The 15,623-nt window shown below is 51.5% G+C and overlaps 2 protein-coding genes across 3 annotated transcripts; both read right to left on the bottom strand.

Moving 5' to 3' along the window:
- Positions 1-1,211: 1,211 nt before the first annotated feature.
- On the bottom strand, positions 1,212-7,250 carry SUCNR1 (succinate receptor 1). The gene is made up of 4 exons (XM_042820764.1): positions 4,885-7,250; positions 4,525-4,733; positions 3,823-3,973; positions 1,212-2,437 (listed from the first exon to the last, which is right to left on the bottom strand). Exons 3-4 carry the CDS (start codon positions 3,823-3,825, stop codon positions 1,487-1,489), a joined length of 954 nt encoding a protein of 317 aa, XP_042676698.1. The 5' UTR covers positions 3,826-3,973; positions 4,525-4,733; positions 4,885-7,250; the 3' UTR covers positions 1,212-1,486.
- An 88-nt stretch (positions 7,251-7,338) lies between these two features.
- Positions 7,339-13,727, bottom strand: AADAC (arylacetamide deacetylase). Of its 2 annotated transcripts, XM_042820762.1 has the most exons (6): positions 13,629-13,727; positions 13,336-13,534; positions 11,514-11,736; positions 10,295-10,364; positions 9,668-9,839; positions 7,339-9,130 (listed from the first exon to the last, which is right to left on the bottom strand). In XM_042820762.1, the coding sequence occupies exons 2-6, from the start codon at positions 13,471-13,473 to the stop codon at positions 8,522-8,524; spliced, it is 1,212 nt and encodes a 403-aa protein (XP_042676696.1). In that variant the 5' UTR covers positions 13,474-13,534; positions 13,629-13,727; the 3' UTR covers positions 7,339-8,521. The 2 variants fall into 2 exon arrangements, with proteins under 2 accessions (XP_042676696.1, XP_042676697.1); XM_042820763.1 differs by lacking the exons at positions 11,514-11,736; positions 13,336-13,534; positions 13,629-13,727 and adding an exon at positions 10,730-11,481.
- Positions 13,728-15,623: the final 1,896 nt, after the last annotated feature.

Raw genomic sequence — 15,623 nt, 5'->3', positions numbered from 1 at the left:
ACCGCGGAGCTGCTGTGCTCCTGTGGCCAAGTTCTGTCCCCACCCAAAGCGGAGGAAAACGGAACAAAACAAAACACAAAGACCTGGGCTGGGCCCAGGGCCTCAAGAGTGCCCCCTGCCCTGCTGCGTCCAGCTCTGCTGCATGGCTCTTACTGCTTAGGGCAGGCAACAGCTGCAAGTGCGCACAGCTCTGAGTTATCTGGAAAGAGAGCAACAGTGGAACACGGTTTAAATACTCAAACGCTTGGAAGCTAAAGCTGCCTATTGGCCTCAGTCGCATCAGAGCAGCAGGGCCACACCGCTGCCAAAGGGACCGCCTGGCTCAGGCTGGTGCAGGGAGTTGGGATTTGGTGCTTTGCTTTCCCTGTGCTGCTCCCCTCACCAAGAGGCACAGGGCTGTCCGTTCTGCAGCACAGCAGCAGCACAGCACCCAGATCCTCTCCATGGTTTTTACCTCTGAGCCTATCGTGGCCTCCATGCTCCTGGCCAGCACCTCGCCCCGTTCCTGCGGCTCTGTGGGAGCTGCAGAGCAGAGCTGCTGCCTTATGCCTCCCCTCTGTGGTGGTTTCCAGGGGCTGATCAGGCAGAGCCAGCTCCTTGTTGCTCTTCTTCTCTTCCAGTGCTGTGAGCACAAGGGCCAGGAGGCCCGTAACTACACGTTCTGCTCTCAGAAATAATCTCCTGAAGTAAAGCAAACCTCTACTTGCATCTTGAAGTTAGATTTGACAAGAAGCAGCAGGAATAAGGAAATGCATCATTTTTGTTTTTACTTGAAAACTTCCTCAGTGCATCACTGGTGTTCTGCAGCCAGGTCAGATGGCACAAAGAAAGCTGCCTGCACACAGTGCAGCTCATGCAAGGCCTGCCTGGCCCACCGCCCAGCCCTGCTCCCTCCTCCTGGCCTCGGTCACAGGGGAAGCAGCCACCTTCCCAGCCTTGCTGCCAGCTGAGTCTGTCCACCTTTTTGCATACCTCCTTTGGTGCACATCCTTGGTGCCAGCCCAAACAGGCGGGAGATGTAAATGGGCGCAGCTATTCATGCCAAAACGAAAACCCCCAGGAGCTGTAGTTCAGGCCAGGAAGTCACGTATGCAAAGGCAGCTCTGCATGGAGCCTGCAGCACCCAGCTCCAGCATGTTTCCCTCGGGCTCGGATCTGGCCTGGCACCAACTAGCAGATCACTGATCACAAAAGACGTTTGACAACAAAAGTTCCTGCTGAGAAATGTCACAATGATATTTTATTTGCAATCTCAACAGAGCACAGCAGACCCTATGCTGGGTTTGGAGTCGGGCTGCCCGCTGCCAGTTGACCTGCCTCTGTCCTGCTGGAAACAAATTGGCAATAGGCACTTTCAGTGACAAACTCAGCTCCTGTATGTTCTGCTGCCTGAACAAAGCTATCTAAAGAATAAAGCAGTGCATGCTGCCGATGTTCTCCCACACAGCTTTCCCCTAGTTCCATTGCCAGAGCTCTCCCCAGCAGTTCATTTGTCCGTGCTTTTCAGCCTGCCCAAAACCTGCACAACTTTTACCATCAGCATCTCTCGGAAGTTGTCCCCCATGAGGAAGTAGAACACGGGGTTGATGGCACTGTTGAGGAAGGCGATGGGCCGGGTGATGATGTAGGCAGTGTTGATGGTGCTCTGGGTGCACATGGACATGTTGAGGGCTGGGATGCGGGAGGCGAGGCGGACATTGCGCATCACATGGTATGGGGTGAAGAGCAGCGAGAAGGTGGTGACAGCCAGCACCACCAGGGTGAGCGGCCTCTCAAGAGCCAGGACAGAGCTGCTCCTCTCCTTCCAGGTCTTCAGAAAGAGCAGCATCTTCACATAGAAGAAGCACATTATGGCAAGGGGGATAAGGAACCCAAAGAGCGTCAGGAACAGACTGTAGATGAGGCTTTTCTCTGGGTCCCCAGAACTCGCGTAGTCGAGGCACGTGAAGTTATTGGCTGGTGACACTGTCTCCAGGAAGAAGGTCAACGGCAACAGCTCCAGTATCACCAGGACCCAAACAGCAATGCACACAATGAAGGCTGTCTTCCTCTTCTGCAGTGCATGATCTCTGAAAGGGTATCTCATGAGCATGTACCGGTCAATGCTAATGACGGTAAGGAAGAGGATGCTGGTGTACAGGTTGACGTGCAGCAGGAACCTGTTGCTGTAGCACAGGATGCTCGAACTTATCCATCGGCCTCGGGAGTAGCTGCTCACCAGGACCGGTAAAGTGCACAGGAACAGCAAATCTGACAGTGACAAGTTGAACAGGTAAATATTGCCATTTTTCCACTCCTTTAGGCAGAAGATATAACCAAGCACAACAACGCTGTTCCCAATGGCACCCAAAGCGAACTCCAGGCTATACATGGTGGAAAGGTAAACCTTCTGCAGGGCTTCTCCCACATCCTGACAGGCATCCGTCCCATTCACAGCCTGCAAAGGCAGAATGAAAAAAGCAAGTCAGCACAATCCATCATATTGCTGTGGTAGTACTGTTGCTGTAATAGATCAATACGGCACACTGCTTCCTTCCAGCCCAGGTAGCAAGTAGGTGCACGAAGATCACACCTTATTTGCACAAGGTTTCCGCTCTCAGCTGCTGGCAGGGTCAGCGAGGAGCAAACACCCAGGAGAGCACGCAGCCAGGAGGGCCCTGCAGTGCAGCCGGGCGCTGACACCCCGCAGGCAGCGGCTGCTCGCAGCCCTCAGCTCCCTTACACAACTTCCGCCCGCGCTGCCCTCTCAGCACAGCATCGCTCCCTTTCCAGGAGGATGAGCTCAGCAGCACGGCTGCACTGACGGCATTTCTCAGAATTCTTTAAGAACTTACCAGACTGCGCTTACTGAATGGACGGAGCCATTCGTGACGTGTTCAAGTTTCTGCCGGCACCCCAGCAGCAGGATGGCACAGAAGTGGTACAGGTGGAGCACATCCCCCCGCTCCTACGGGAGCACAGGGCTGCCCCGGGGCTCTGCAGCGTGGTGGTGAGGAGCGAGAACTCCTGGGGAGCTGCACCTCACAGGAGGTTGCTTGAGGATAAACCTTGCTTTTGTCCTGAGGGTATGGATAAGCAAATGCTTTTGTTTCAAAGAAATCAAGCAGAGGCACAGGCACTCAGCCCTCTTCCTCAGGGAAACATCCACCTGCTGCTGAGAATCCCCAGGGGCACTGAGCACCAGTGAGAACAAAGTGGTCAGAGTGCAGGGGAAGATTGAGTGTTAGGAAAGTAAAATGTGGGTTACAACTGATATCAAGTTAAGGTTCAGCTCTGAAAGGACATCAATGTGACTGCCACAAAGTCTGCAACAGGCTGGATAAAGATTTGCAGACACCACAACTTCTCGGAGCTGCTCTGGTGCCTGAAGCACGTTAGTCTGAGAATGGGGACCTTGGAGCAAAGTGACACGCTATGCTCTGCAGGCAGCTGATGAGACAGAACAGGCACAGCACACATAGCTCCCCACAGCCACACACAGCAGTACCCACTCTTCCCTAACCCTCTGTGCCCCAGAGCTCCTTAGAGCCCTTGGGACCTGGAGCTGTTGGGGCCAGAGCAGCACCAGGCACACCCGGGCCCTGCCTGCTGGGGTCCTGCAGAGCAGCTGCAGAAGTGACCACACTGCCACCAGCACTTCAAGTACAAATAACAACTAGCAAGCTTCTGCATTAGCAGACACGTTGATACAAGCAGCAGAAGCAGAGGGGCTGCTGGCTTGCAGTGGATGAGGCCATGCAGGAGCTCTTCGTGGAGCAGGAAGGGGCACAACGCACAGCTCTGCACACAGCTCCCCATGCAGGGGCACAGCGTGCAGCTTACCATGCTGGGGCTGCTCCCTCGATGAGTTCACACCAACCATCCCTCAGTGGAACTTCTCCGATTGCCAGAGCTCAGCGCACCGCGGATGCTTTATCCTCGTTTGCATGTGATGCAGACGTTGATGAGTCATGCGGAGGCGCGATCTGTGTGGCTGCACAGCACCAGGAAGATGCCCCAAGTTTGTACAGGACCAGCAAGAGGCAGAGGAGAAGCTCCCCCCTGTGCTGTGGGCTGCCCTGAGTACAGCACAGTGACACAGCCAGAATGGCTTCAGCACAAGCAGCACCTGCCGAATTCACAGTGCTGTTGTGCAGCCAGCACCACCAACAAGTGGGATGGGATGGATGGAGCCAGCTACAAAGTGCATAGGGGTTCCATTTCGCTCAGAATTCCTCTTCCAGGCCTGCTTATCTGCTACACCAGCTCATGGAGGAGCTCAGGGGCTCTGCCGCAGGCAGCACTAACAGCCCTGAGCTGTGCAGCAGTGCCACATGCCCGCTCACACAGCCTGCAGCAATGCTCCACATCCACTCCATACCCAGAGTGCCGGCTCCAGCTGTCGGGAGACAGCTGCCAACACCGGAGCAACATCTTCCTCTTTGCATCACTATCATGATATGGGCCATAAAAAATTCAAAAGAGAATGGAAGGGGCAGCAAAGAAGCCTGTCACATGATGGTCAACCCATCAGTGACGACTCACCAGTCATCGCTCGTGGCCAATAGAGGCAGCCTGCAGCAGATGAGGCGCTGTGGGATGAGTGGAGGTTTGCCACAGAAGCTGACCGTGAGGGAGCAGCCAACATGAGACCCCTGCAGTAGTAATCCAGCAGGCAGACGTGCCCACCCAGCTGCTCGCTGGAGCAGATCTCATAGATTTTGATGACAGGAGAAGGCCATTGCTTTTTCAGCCTATGGAAAATATGAATACGTATAGAATATTGACAGCTTAGAGGAAAGGAGGAAGTGGGGAGCAACACACTTGACAGAGCTTTTCCCATAGAATCATAGAATTTCTCAGGTTGGAAAAGGCCTTAAAGATCAAGTCCAGCTGCAACCTTACCTACTACTTTCTGGATCCGTCTCCAACTCTGCTGATATATTGGCCACAAGAGGTTTAGAGCTCTTCAGAACATCGAGGACAAGTTCTGTTAAATAAAAAAAAAAAAAAAAAGCATCAGAAAAAATGAATACATTTGGAATGCATAGAATGCCTTCACCTGCAGTGCCACTGCAGCCCCTAAAGGCACTGCTGAATGCCTCCCCCTGTGCTTGGCCACCACCTGAAGAGATCTGCAGTCTCTAAACACATTGGGAAATGATAGGACAAAAGTGCTCTTTTTTCCTCGAAGTATCCACACATCCACCTTCTGTGTGAGGTCACAGAATGATTTGTACTGAAAGGGATCTTAGAGATCATCCAGTTCAGGGACACCTTCCAGTAGAGCAGGTTGCTCACAGCCCTGCCCAGCCTGCTCTTGAATGCCTCCAGAGAGGGGGCACCCACAGTGACTAAGACTTGGATGGTTCATTTATTTAGAAACTGATGTCACAAGTCTCTGATGCTCTTTTCCATCATTCTAGTCCTTACGAAACACAGCCACAAGCCTCTTCATTCCGTGCTCTGCTGTAAGTTGTGGGATATTCTTACTTTGTTAAGAAAACATTGCATGAAATAACCAAGAAAGTATCCCAGGAAAATATCACCAGCATCTCTAGCACCTGGAAACAGCATCAGAGGGGCAGAGTGCCAGGTGTGTAAGGACATTCTTCCATTGCGCTCAAACAGACCCACATTTCTCTGACAAAGCTTCCAACATAGGCAGTGAGGAAATTCAGTGACACAGCACTGCCACAAGGCTCGTAATCATGGGGTATCTGGGCAACTGGTAAGCTTCTCCTTTCCTCTTGGGAAAAATGCATTGAACTGAGCAGGCTGATACATGGCAGAGGTCAGACTTTTTTTTTTCAGGCCAGCTGGTCTCCCAGTCAGCAGCCTCAATACAAACCATGTCATAGAGAAGCAACCCAGTGCCACCACCAGCAATTCAAACAGCAACCTGCCCCAGCGAGCTCAGCTGTGCAGATGGATGTGTGCAGATGCATGCAGGCGTGGGCTGTCCTGCAGGCAAGATGCTGGAGCGTTGCTTCCAAAAGCTTCACCGTACTGCTCCCCATCAATTCAAAGCAAATCTTCAAAGCCTGATGTGCCTTTGGCTGGAGCAGGCTCAGTCATTAGTCAAGGCTGTACTTTTAAATTCCTGGGGTTCTCCAGCATCCTGAAGGCTTTGAGGAAGACAGTCAGGCACATTTGTTGTCATTAAGGACCTTTAATTGGTGTATATTATATTGAGGTATTGAGGCCTATCACATGAGTCATGCATATTGGAGGGCTCATTGTGACACATTTGCATTTGGCTCAGTCACTGGGGTTGGCTGCGAGCAGAGCCCCCAAAGCAGGGGGGTTGCCCCCCCCCCCCAGATGCACTGTGGGAGCGTAGAGCAGGGCCCTCAGGTAACAAATTCCAGGAGAAGGATCAGTGGGCACAGGGCTCTTAAGAGAGAGCAGAGGGACGGCAGAGAGCAGCTGGGCACAGCACACACAGCAGCACACGCACAGAGCACCCGTTGCTGCAAGGCACAGCAGCCCCACCTGCTCCTACCTTTGCTGCAAAGAAAGGATTGAACAACACACGTTTACCTTTCCTTTTTCAGCACCAGGTTTACCTGTGTCCCAGGATAAATGTGACTCATTCCTTCTCTGCCCTGATCCCCGGGCTCAACTGAACAGAAGTGCAGATAAAACCCAAATCCCTCCACTCCCACGTTTCCCTATGTGCAATTCTGCTTTTATGAGAGGAGCACAAGAACAAGCCTGAAGTGTTATGACTGCCTGTGGAATGCCGTTTGCATAACAGGTTTTGATAATGCCCGTCATGTACAACAGCCCCCCGAGTACTTTGCCACCTGTTATTTGGAATTGCACCAATTATGTCCAGGGTGCGAAAAAAAGGGGAGTTGTGAAATTGTTTCAGCCGCTCCATTTGACTTTGTTCCCTGCAGGAATAGATCTTAACAATGCACGCTTCAGAAACTCCGACACAGCCATCCTCCATGCCCCGAGCTGCACAACCCCTCTTTCCCACCTGCCCATCCAGGAAGGTTGGATCTATGTGCAAAAGCTATTTCCCTGGAGAGGCAAGCACTCCTCCCACGGCGCAGCATGGACACTGCCAGCTCCCAGCACCTCAAGAACCACCGTTCATTTTGCCTGGCTTCATTCCCCAGTTCAGTGAGCGTGGAGGAAGGCACAAACGTCTCAAAGAAAATGACGTTCTGAAATTGTTAAGCAGTTAACATATTCACAATACAACCTTAATGCTTTCAAACATTTATCTCAGTTTAATGTGCCAGGGGTACTGCACAGACTCATCCCTTCTCAGCACATTTCTCATGACCCTGAATTTAGCCCTGATTCTCTGTGGCAGTTACTGTGTGTAATGAAGTTCACTTGTCCTTTCTGTCACCCATGTATTCCGTTTATTGGAAAAGAATAACACTGCATTAGAATCAGAAAAGTTTTTTGTATTCAACATAAGACAAAAATACAGCAACCCTGACATAATTCCATCTAAACGCCTGCATACACACATGGAAAAAACAGCACTTGTGCAGTAGCTTTTGTGCAAAAGAAACAGGATGCTGCATGTTCGTTGGTGGTGTTTTGCAACCACCTTCAGACCAACAGCCCACCAACGTGTGTGCTCACCACTCAAGTTCAGGGACTCGTATTTAAAACAGAGAGCACCTCTACATAGAATATTCATTCAGAACTGTGCTGAACTCTGTCTTCTTCAAACCTATAATGTTGCCTAATTTTATTCTTAAAAACTGCGTAACAGTGATAGGGATAACAAGAACATGACACTTATTTAGTAAGCAGAACATAATTGCAGAGCAGTGTTGCTCTAAGGGCAGGACCTTTGCACCCTTCCCTTATCTGATGGGCACCCAGAGCTGTTCAGTCACACTACTTCCTTCTATTACAGAGCCTAATGGAGGCAATTACTGAGTAAGATGGGTGCAGATTTTTAGTATTTGCATCGTCTCGCAGCCATCCCCTTCGGTCTTGTGGTGCTCACCTGGAGCTGTGCTGCAGGGCTGGCAGCAGGGATGCAGTGGGCAGATTCCACTGCTGCCACTCACGCTGGGTCTGCCCACTGCTCCTCTGCTGCTTGTGGAGCACCTGGCACAAGGGGTAGGGGTGAGCAGACAGAAGCAGCAGCTGTGTGAAATGGTGATGGCACATGCTGACACAAGCCCATTGCTGTGACACAGCAGTGGGAAGGGATTAAAAGTTGCCCAGCTGGGCCCTACGCTTTGCCAGGCAGGCTGCAATGGGAGCACTGCCCACCAAGCTCAGGCAGCTGCACAGTGGGGACCAGGCACAGCCTGATGGGGGTCAGCCAGGAAAGGGGTCCCCAGGCAGTGCTGGGTCCTAAGCTCAGAAGGCAGCACCAAAAAAGCACATGTTGGATCAAGCTCGTTTTCCTGATGGAGATGACAAGAAATGCTATGCAGACACCTCAAGGCAGCACAGAATACAGCAACCACACCCAAAGCAAACAGACCCCATTCTCCCGCACCCAGCTCAGCTGCACCCAGCCAAGAGCCAGATGTGTTGCAGCACCCCTCTGTGGCTACAGATGCTCCTCCAGCCACTGCAAGTAGCTGCTCATCAGCCTGTGCCCCACGGCCATGTCCATCGGGCTGGTGACAAACGCCAGCGCCCCGTGGAAGCCGTCCTCAGCGTGCTCGTGTGTGACAGGAACACCCACCGCCCTGAGGCGCGTGGCATACATGAATCCGTCATCCCGCAGCACATCGTGCTGGCAGGTGAGGATGTAGGTGGGGGGCAGCCCCCGCAGCTGTGCCTCTGCTGCCAGCAGTGGGGCTGCCCGCGGGTCCAGCAACCCCGGGTACTTCTCTGTCAGCGCGGGGCTCCCAAACACCGGGCCGGTGTAAACGTGGTCCTTCTTCAGCCTGTCGGGCAGCAAGGTGCTCCAGTTCACGAACTGAAACAAGTGGCCCCATTGGGCCGGGATGTAGCGGTTGGCGGTCATCGCTTCCCTGAGAGATGGATCGGAAGTAAAGTATTCGCTCCAGAACCTGATCATGAGCGACTTGGACAGAATGGGCATGTTTGCATTTTGTTCGTAAGATGGCAGATTCATATCAAGAGTTTGAAGAGCTGGATAAATCAAAGCCTGGGCCTTCGGCTTGTTTGTGACTTCAGAGTCCTCCAGCAGCTGTAGATAAAGGAAATAAGTGCAAAGTCAGTCAAAAAGTGTTGGTTTCCTCACACCAACTGGAAACCTTAAAAGTAAAGAACTAACTACTTCTTCCTCACACTCCTCAGTGTCTGTGGTGCATCCACAACCTTCCCAGCCGAGCACAACCTGACCAGCTTCCCAGAGATAACTTCCTACTGACTTAATTAAATAACCTGCAGTAAGCACAAGAGGCACTTCAAGATTGATCAAAGGGTGCTAAAAATTAGTCTTGTTGCTTTTATTTTGCTGTCATTGAGAACGACTGGAGTCAAATTGATGAAATTTCCTTTTCTAACACCTTCCCTAAAACAGTAAAAATTCGCTTCAGGGTGTTCCGATGCCTTTTGATTAAAAGGCTGAAGCAAACTTGCTTAATCAGAACATGAAGGACTTCCTGCACGACAGCCTGCTCGCACCAACCACACAGACAGGTGCCTTGTTCTCCTTGCAGCCTTTTCTAAGCCTCCATGAAATCACAGGCTATAGCACTGCGTTGCAAAGCCACCCGCGTACCTTCTGTGCCACAGCCGCTGCCAGGTTGCCGCCGGCGCTGTCTCCTGCGACGCAGACCCGCGCCGGGTCAACCCCGTACTGGGAGAGCACCCTGCTCTGCAGGAAGAACTTGGATGCTGAAAACACATCTTCAAACTGAACTGGAAAGTGGTATTTGGGTGCCAGCCTGTAACTGTTGGAGAGGAGCAAAGCGATGTTACTCAGTACTGCAGAGCTGAGGAGCGCCTTTCGCCCCGTCCTCACTCTCTCCCATGAAAATACATGCGTAGATACGCAGTGTTGCGTTTTCTCTATCTAGAATGCCCAAGATGTTCTTATCCCACAGTTTACTCCTTAAAATACCGTATCTACTAAGAACATCAGCAATCTGCCTTTCTGCTTCTACAGATTCTCTGTGCCTGCAGCAGTAGCAGGACTGTCCATCCGGGAGGCTCAGACATGGGGTTGCCCACCCAGCACCACAAAGCAGAGCCTGAAATAACCACCACTCAGCACCCACCGCTGCACCTTGGCAGCTTTTGATTATGAACACTTCAAACTAGAAAGAAGCATATGAGCCAAATAAATTGAACTGAAATCCTCTCATTTATTTCAAATGCTCATTAGTCTAGAAGGAAAACCTCTTACTTGACTGATACCACAACAGCGTTTAATTGGTTTGAAGTCCTTCTTGCCAGAAAGTCATAGTGTTTCATGCCTGAAATGAAAGGAGTCACTGAAAATCCATTTCAATACACATTTGAGAACAAATTAATCTACAGCTGCATGTTCCTCATGGCAGAAGCTTTCAGGTGACTGCAGCAGCACCATCAGGCTGTGTGCCCATAGGGTTAACTCAAAGCACAACCTGGGCAAGAGATCCAGCCATCACTTGAAATATCAAATAGAATTAAGCACAGTAAAAAATTACAGTACTTTCTAAGCAACATCCAGGAGGCTCAGCTGTCATGGCAGAGAGAAATGGAAGCAAGAAGCACAGCAAGGTCAGCTCAAGCTCTCAGCATCACACATGCATTCACACTGAAATGAAAGAGATTGCCTGAGAAAAAGAGCTTGGCTCACCCTCCTCCGAAACAAGCAGCCGACCAGTGAGCTGAGCTATGGGTTGGTTGGGGAGAACTTCAGCCACATCTACAGGACTTTGATGCCAGGCTGGGTGATGGCCAACAACAATCGTTTGCGACCTTTGATGTAAAGCTCTGAAACTGAGCAAAGCTAAGCAAAGGACTTGCTGTAGGGGACAGCGTGACTGGGCTTGAGAGGAAAACATGAATAGTTCCCACAGAATAATAATAGCAAAAGTATAGCAGCAATTAAACCATTTTAGAAAGCCATGCTGAAATCAACAAGGAAGAATACCAAGCATGAGATGAGCACTGACAGCACAATAGTAGCCAAAATCAAAGAAACACGCTTACCTTCCCAGAAACACATCCATAAGAATAAAGGATGCAGTAATAAATGACTTCTGATATTGCAAAACTCCATAAAATCAACTCCAGGGATTAACAACTATCCCACACTCTCCCTAGAGCAAGAGGTGTGAGGAGCTTCCACAAACCTTCACTCACCACGTCCCCATTTGGTTTCTGTTTCTTTCTGTCCCTGTGTGGAATTTCTTCCCCCTTACTGAGCCACTCCTCAGTTCTGCTTCCTTCTGTAAGACCCCCTAACCGTGCCCACAGCTGCAGATAACACACCGTGACACAGGGCTGGCCATTGGAGCAGCCCTTCATGCTGCTCCTCACGAAGTCCTGCTGGAATGCAGCCCCTGATCCTCTGCTGTGACTCCCAATGGGACATCGAAACCTCCAATGCAAACTCTGGCACAGACAGGAGAGCTCACCTGCATCTCCAACGCAAAACCCTCCGCCATGGAAGAAGAGCACAGCCCTCCGCAGCCCCTCTGTTGGCTTCTTGGGCAGGAAGAGGCGGACGGCAACACCGCTCAACTCCGTGGCCGTCACAGCCACGTTCTCATCTGAGGTCGGCGGCACGTACTGGGTGATCGAGGGTAGCTTCATGACATCCATGTAGTTCGCCAGCCCCAGCATCTCGGCAGCCTTACCCTAGAGCCCAGGAGCAGCAGAAGTGACATTTCACACACAGCTGTAGTGGCTCCCTGAGTTCACACCTCCACAAAGCTGCCTGATGCTGCACAAGGCTCCAAAGCTGCTGCTGAACTCACGGGGCAGAACACTGCTGGCTCAGAGGGGTTCCCATCACCAACACGTTTCATTACCAACAGAACTGATGTGTTAAATGCATTGAGCATGGATTTTTCCCTGTTTCTTTTGCTTCTGTCAGGAAAAAAAATGCGGATTGTCCCTATATGAGCAGTCTTACAGCAACCAATAGCTTCATATTTGGAAATGATATTGAAAGGGTACAAAATCATACACAAGAGATAATAGCTTTCAGACATTCTATGTACAAATACCCGCTTAATCCAGCCCACACCTTGGGAGTAATGAAGAATTCCTGCAGTACTAGCAAGAAACGGGGTAAGTGCAGAAACTTATGGGATGGAAGAGGCAGCAGCAGGACAGGACAGAACTCTCCAGCCCAGCTGTGGGCTCACAACCACCCTGCCAAGCCCAACCCAGTGCCCATGCCAGTAGCATGCAGGCTGCTCACAAACACTGGCCAAACAGAACTGGAAGCCTGTCCCACAGCTCCTCAAAGACTCCCTCCTATTTGTTTCTATGGCAGCTGTAGGCAAGCAGAAAGATGCCCTCAACACGCAGCTCCCCTCCTCCCCAGGCCTTTCATCTCTGACCTTGTTTTCAAACCGAGCTCACCTGTCTGCAGCCATGCTGGGTGCTGAGCACAGCCAGGTTCAGACCAGCACCAACTGCTACATGCATTACAGGTGGGAACTGCAGCACCTATCTCTGTGTGCTGCATGGCCTCAAGAGTTACTCAGATGAAATAGCAGCATTACATGACAGAAACAAGGCAGAAGCTGAGAACATGGCATGTTAAAACTAGTGTGGAACAACACGCTGACTGACAGCACAGTCCTTCTTGCTGTATAAACATGGACAGGCTGCAATGCCACTTCCTCCCCAGACTGCAGTTTACAGCTCTGTGCTTCTCAGCCAGGTAGCACTTTTCGGTAGGCAAGATTGCAGGTAGTTCAGTATGAAAACATGGTTTGAGTTCTTCACACCATACCACTGTTATCCCTACAGCCAGCACGGTTTGTTTTAGGCCTGTGCTGTCAGCAGACTTCCACAAAACCACAGAGGTAACAGCACTTCAGCAGTGCAGTTTTCCTCTCGCTGGCATGCCATGTAATGCTGCTCAGTACAGGGGCTCTGTGAGCCAGGAAAAGTTTGAGGAGCAGAGCTTCAGCTGCAAAGGATCAAAGAGCAAAACGAACCTGTTTGCACTTATCCACATTCACACTACACATCACACTTTGTATTAATCTTACGTTTTTCCATGACAGCACAATTAAACCTTTTCTATCAGTTTCTGTACAGTTACGGTGGCACTAAGTTCAGCACTCAATTCCAGATACTACTGCCCTTCACTAAGGTGCCATGTATTGCCTGTAAGCATCACACACGAATATTGCCATATATCACCACAGAGCACCACTACTCCCCCTCCCCACAACACTACACCCACCCAGGCCCACACCATCACAGCACCAAACTCACCATGTGCCCAACCGTCCTCAACACCGCCGAAATCAGCATCAGCTTCCAGGGCTGCCCAATATTCTCAGGGATGGGGCTGTAGATGTAATACGCCACGAGGATGAAGGCGACGCAGAGGTAGAGCAGTTTTGCTCCCATGTTTGCCACCAGTGTTTTGCTCAGGACCGATCACGTAAGTGCTCTCGCCGACTTTTAGCAGCTAGCAAAACAGATAGGGCAAAGTTAATCCCATGTTGTGCTTGGATCCCGCCCAGGGGGTGAACTCTTCTCTGATCACTCTGCACAGAGGTTACCCTGCCACGTCGTTCAGGCACTTGGAGCACACAGTCAGCACTTCAGCTCCCCACTGCACATTGTACGCTGCAGTTGCCCGCTTTTTGGCATTTGCAATGAGAACCAGCAGGAGGGCTGAAGGGGAGAGAGGCAGTTAAAATACAAGGAACAGGATGTGGCCTGGGAACCTACTGCAAAGTGACAAACAGAAACGCAGAGGAGCTCTGAACATTCAGGAGCTATCAGGATCTGTATGCGTTCAAACAGATCCCAACTTGCAGCAGAACCAAACATCAGATAAAAGCTGCATATGTGCACTGTCATTTTCAAACTCCACTCCCTGCACCGATAGAAGCACACCCACTATTGTGTACTAACACACCAAATCCATTGTGCAATAGCAGCTGGCCCAGCAAGCAGTTAGGCTTCTGGTTAATATTTGAAAGCCTGGATTTAATTGCTGCTCTTCTTCTGTCCATCTCCAGAGACAGCCACTTCTGCACAGAATGAAGCAAGAAATAAAACAGGTCATGATTCAGGCAATTGAGGATGGAGACTCATCCTGTGGGGCAGAAAGCAGGGGGAGAAAGCCCCATCCCCATCATATGCCTCACCAGGAGCAGCATGAGCCTCAGGAGAGGGGGCTCCCTGCCCAAGAATTGGCAAATAACATGAGAAAAGATACGGTCAGACCCAGAGCCACCACAGAACTGCTCTTAGTGTTCTGTCACGTTTCAGGAACACGCCTCCCATGCAGCTTCCCACAGCTCAGGCAGGATGCATGCTCAGGGCAGAGGCACCTTGTGCTGCCCTTATCCCAGTTCACCTCTGGCTTATACCAGTGCTCACAGCGCCAAGCCTTTAGATGCCCTCATCTCTCACAAGCAGCTCTCCAGCAAACCGCAGCAGCGATCAGCCCCACCTTACAGCACTGAAAAGAACAGCACTGTACTCACTGCTTACCTAAGGCAATCTTGAAGCATCAATGTCAGCACTGAATCACCTACATCGCACCCATGTCAGCAGAGCCCTTGTAATGGGACAGAGCGGCTGAGGCAGCACAGGGCCCTCCACGTGGGGACACAGTGCAGGAGAAACACATGTGAACGCTGGGGGGGCAGCATCCCTGCTGCCAAAGCCTGTGAGAAAATCACCCAGGTGGGACTTCTGCTCCAAAGCAGCCTGTTTGAGGAATAAACAACGCTAAACAGAACTCTCCAAAGCAGAACGGTATTCACAAGGCAGTGTAACATCAGAGAGAAATAACTAGACGGTGACTTGAGCCTCAGCAGCAATGCAGTCCAGAGTACACCGCTAGACAAACGATCAAAGCTGCGGCGTAATCCTCTCGCGCACGCGCTGCTGTCGGCACAGTCTGTATCAGTGGGAGAGGAAGAAAAAAGAAGTAAGTTTGGTGAAGTATTAACCTACAAAGGCGTCCTCCTATTGCCTCGTCCGCTCCCGCAGACCCGGCGGCGTTGCGCAGCCCGGGGCCGGCAGGGCGGCCCGCTGCAGGGTGCGGCCACAGCGCTCCGAAGCGCCGCTCCGCCCCGAGGCAGCGTTGTAGGAAACTTCAAGGCCGCCGGGAGGCAGCGTGGCACTGCAAAAAGATTTCTGCCCGCCGCAGCCCGAGAGCTCCGAAGCGTGGCGAGAAACACCCGTGTGAGCCCCGGGCATCCTCCCGAGATACAGGGAATGAACGTACGGACTGCCCGCGCCGCCTTGCGCAGGACGAATCAAGGAATCGTTGTAAAAATGCAAAGCTTTCCTCTGCTGTCTTTCCCTAATCTGACTGAGCTCCACTCAGCAATGAACGTCATGAGAGCGCAGTGAACACGAAGGCAGCAGCTCTGCACTGAGTGAGCCCTCGTCCAACGCACAGACAGGTGGGAGCTCCTTACGAACCTGCTCCAGGATGCAAAGGTGAAAGCAGCCCAAACAACCCAACGCCGCGGGCAGACGTGCAGCTGCTGGCGGCAACAGCTCACGCAGGAGATGTCCGTGTCTTGTGCAGC

The sequence above is a fragment of the Centrocercus urophasianus genome, unplaced genomic scaffold, assembly GCF_019232065.1.
Source record: "Centrocercus urophasianus isolate 14NV4802_14NV808 unplaced genomic scaffold, USGS_Curo_1.0 seq_19, whole genome shotgun sequence".
NCBI classification, from domain to species: domain Eukaryota; kingdom Metazoa; phylum Chordata; class Aves; order Galliformes; family Phasianidae; genus Centrocercus; species Centrocercus urophasianus.
This window is presented reverse-complemented; position numbering and strand designations above follow the sequence as displayed.

What these genes read in the sequence shown, in the direction of transcription:
- AADAC (XM_042820762.1), bottom strand. Translation starts at nt 13,473, where the DNA reads ATGGGAGCAAAACTGCTCTACCTCTGCGTCGCCTTCATCCTCGTGGCG. An exon ending in TGAGGACGGTTGGGCACATG is followed by an intron (nt 11,737 to 13,335) that starts GTGAGTTTGGTG and finishes CCTGGGCTCTAG; the next exon opens with GGTAAGGCTGCCGAGATGCT. An exon ending in GTTTTGCGTTGGAGATGCAG is followed by an intron (nt 10,365 to 11,513) that starts GTGAGCTCTCCT and finishes CTTTCATTTCAG; the next exon opens with GCATGAAACACTATGACTTT.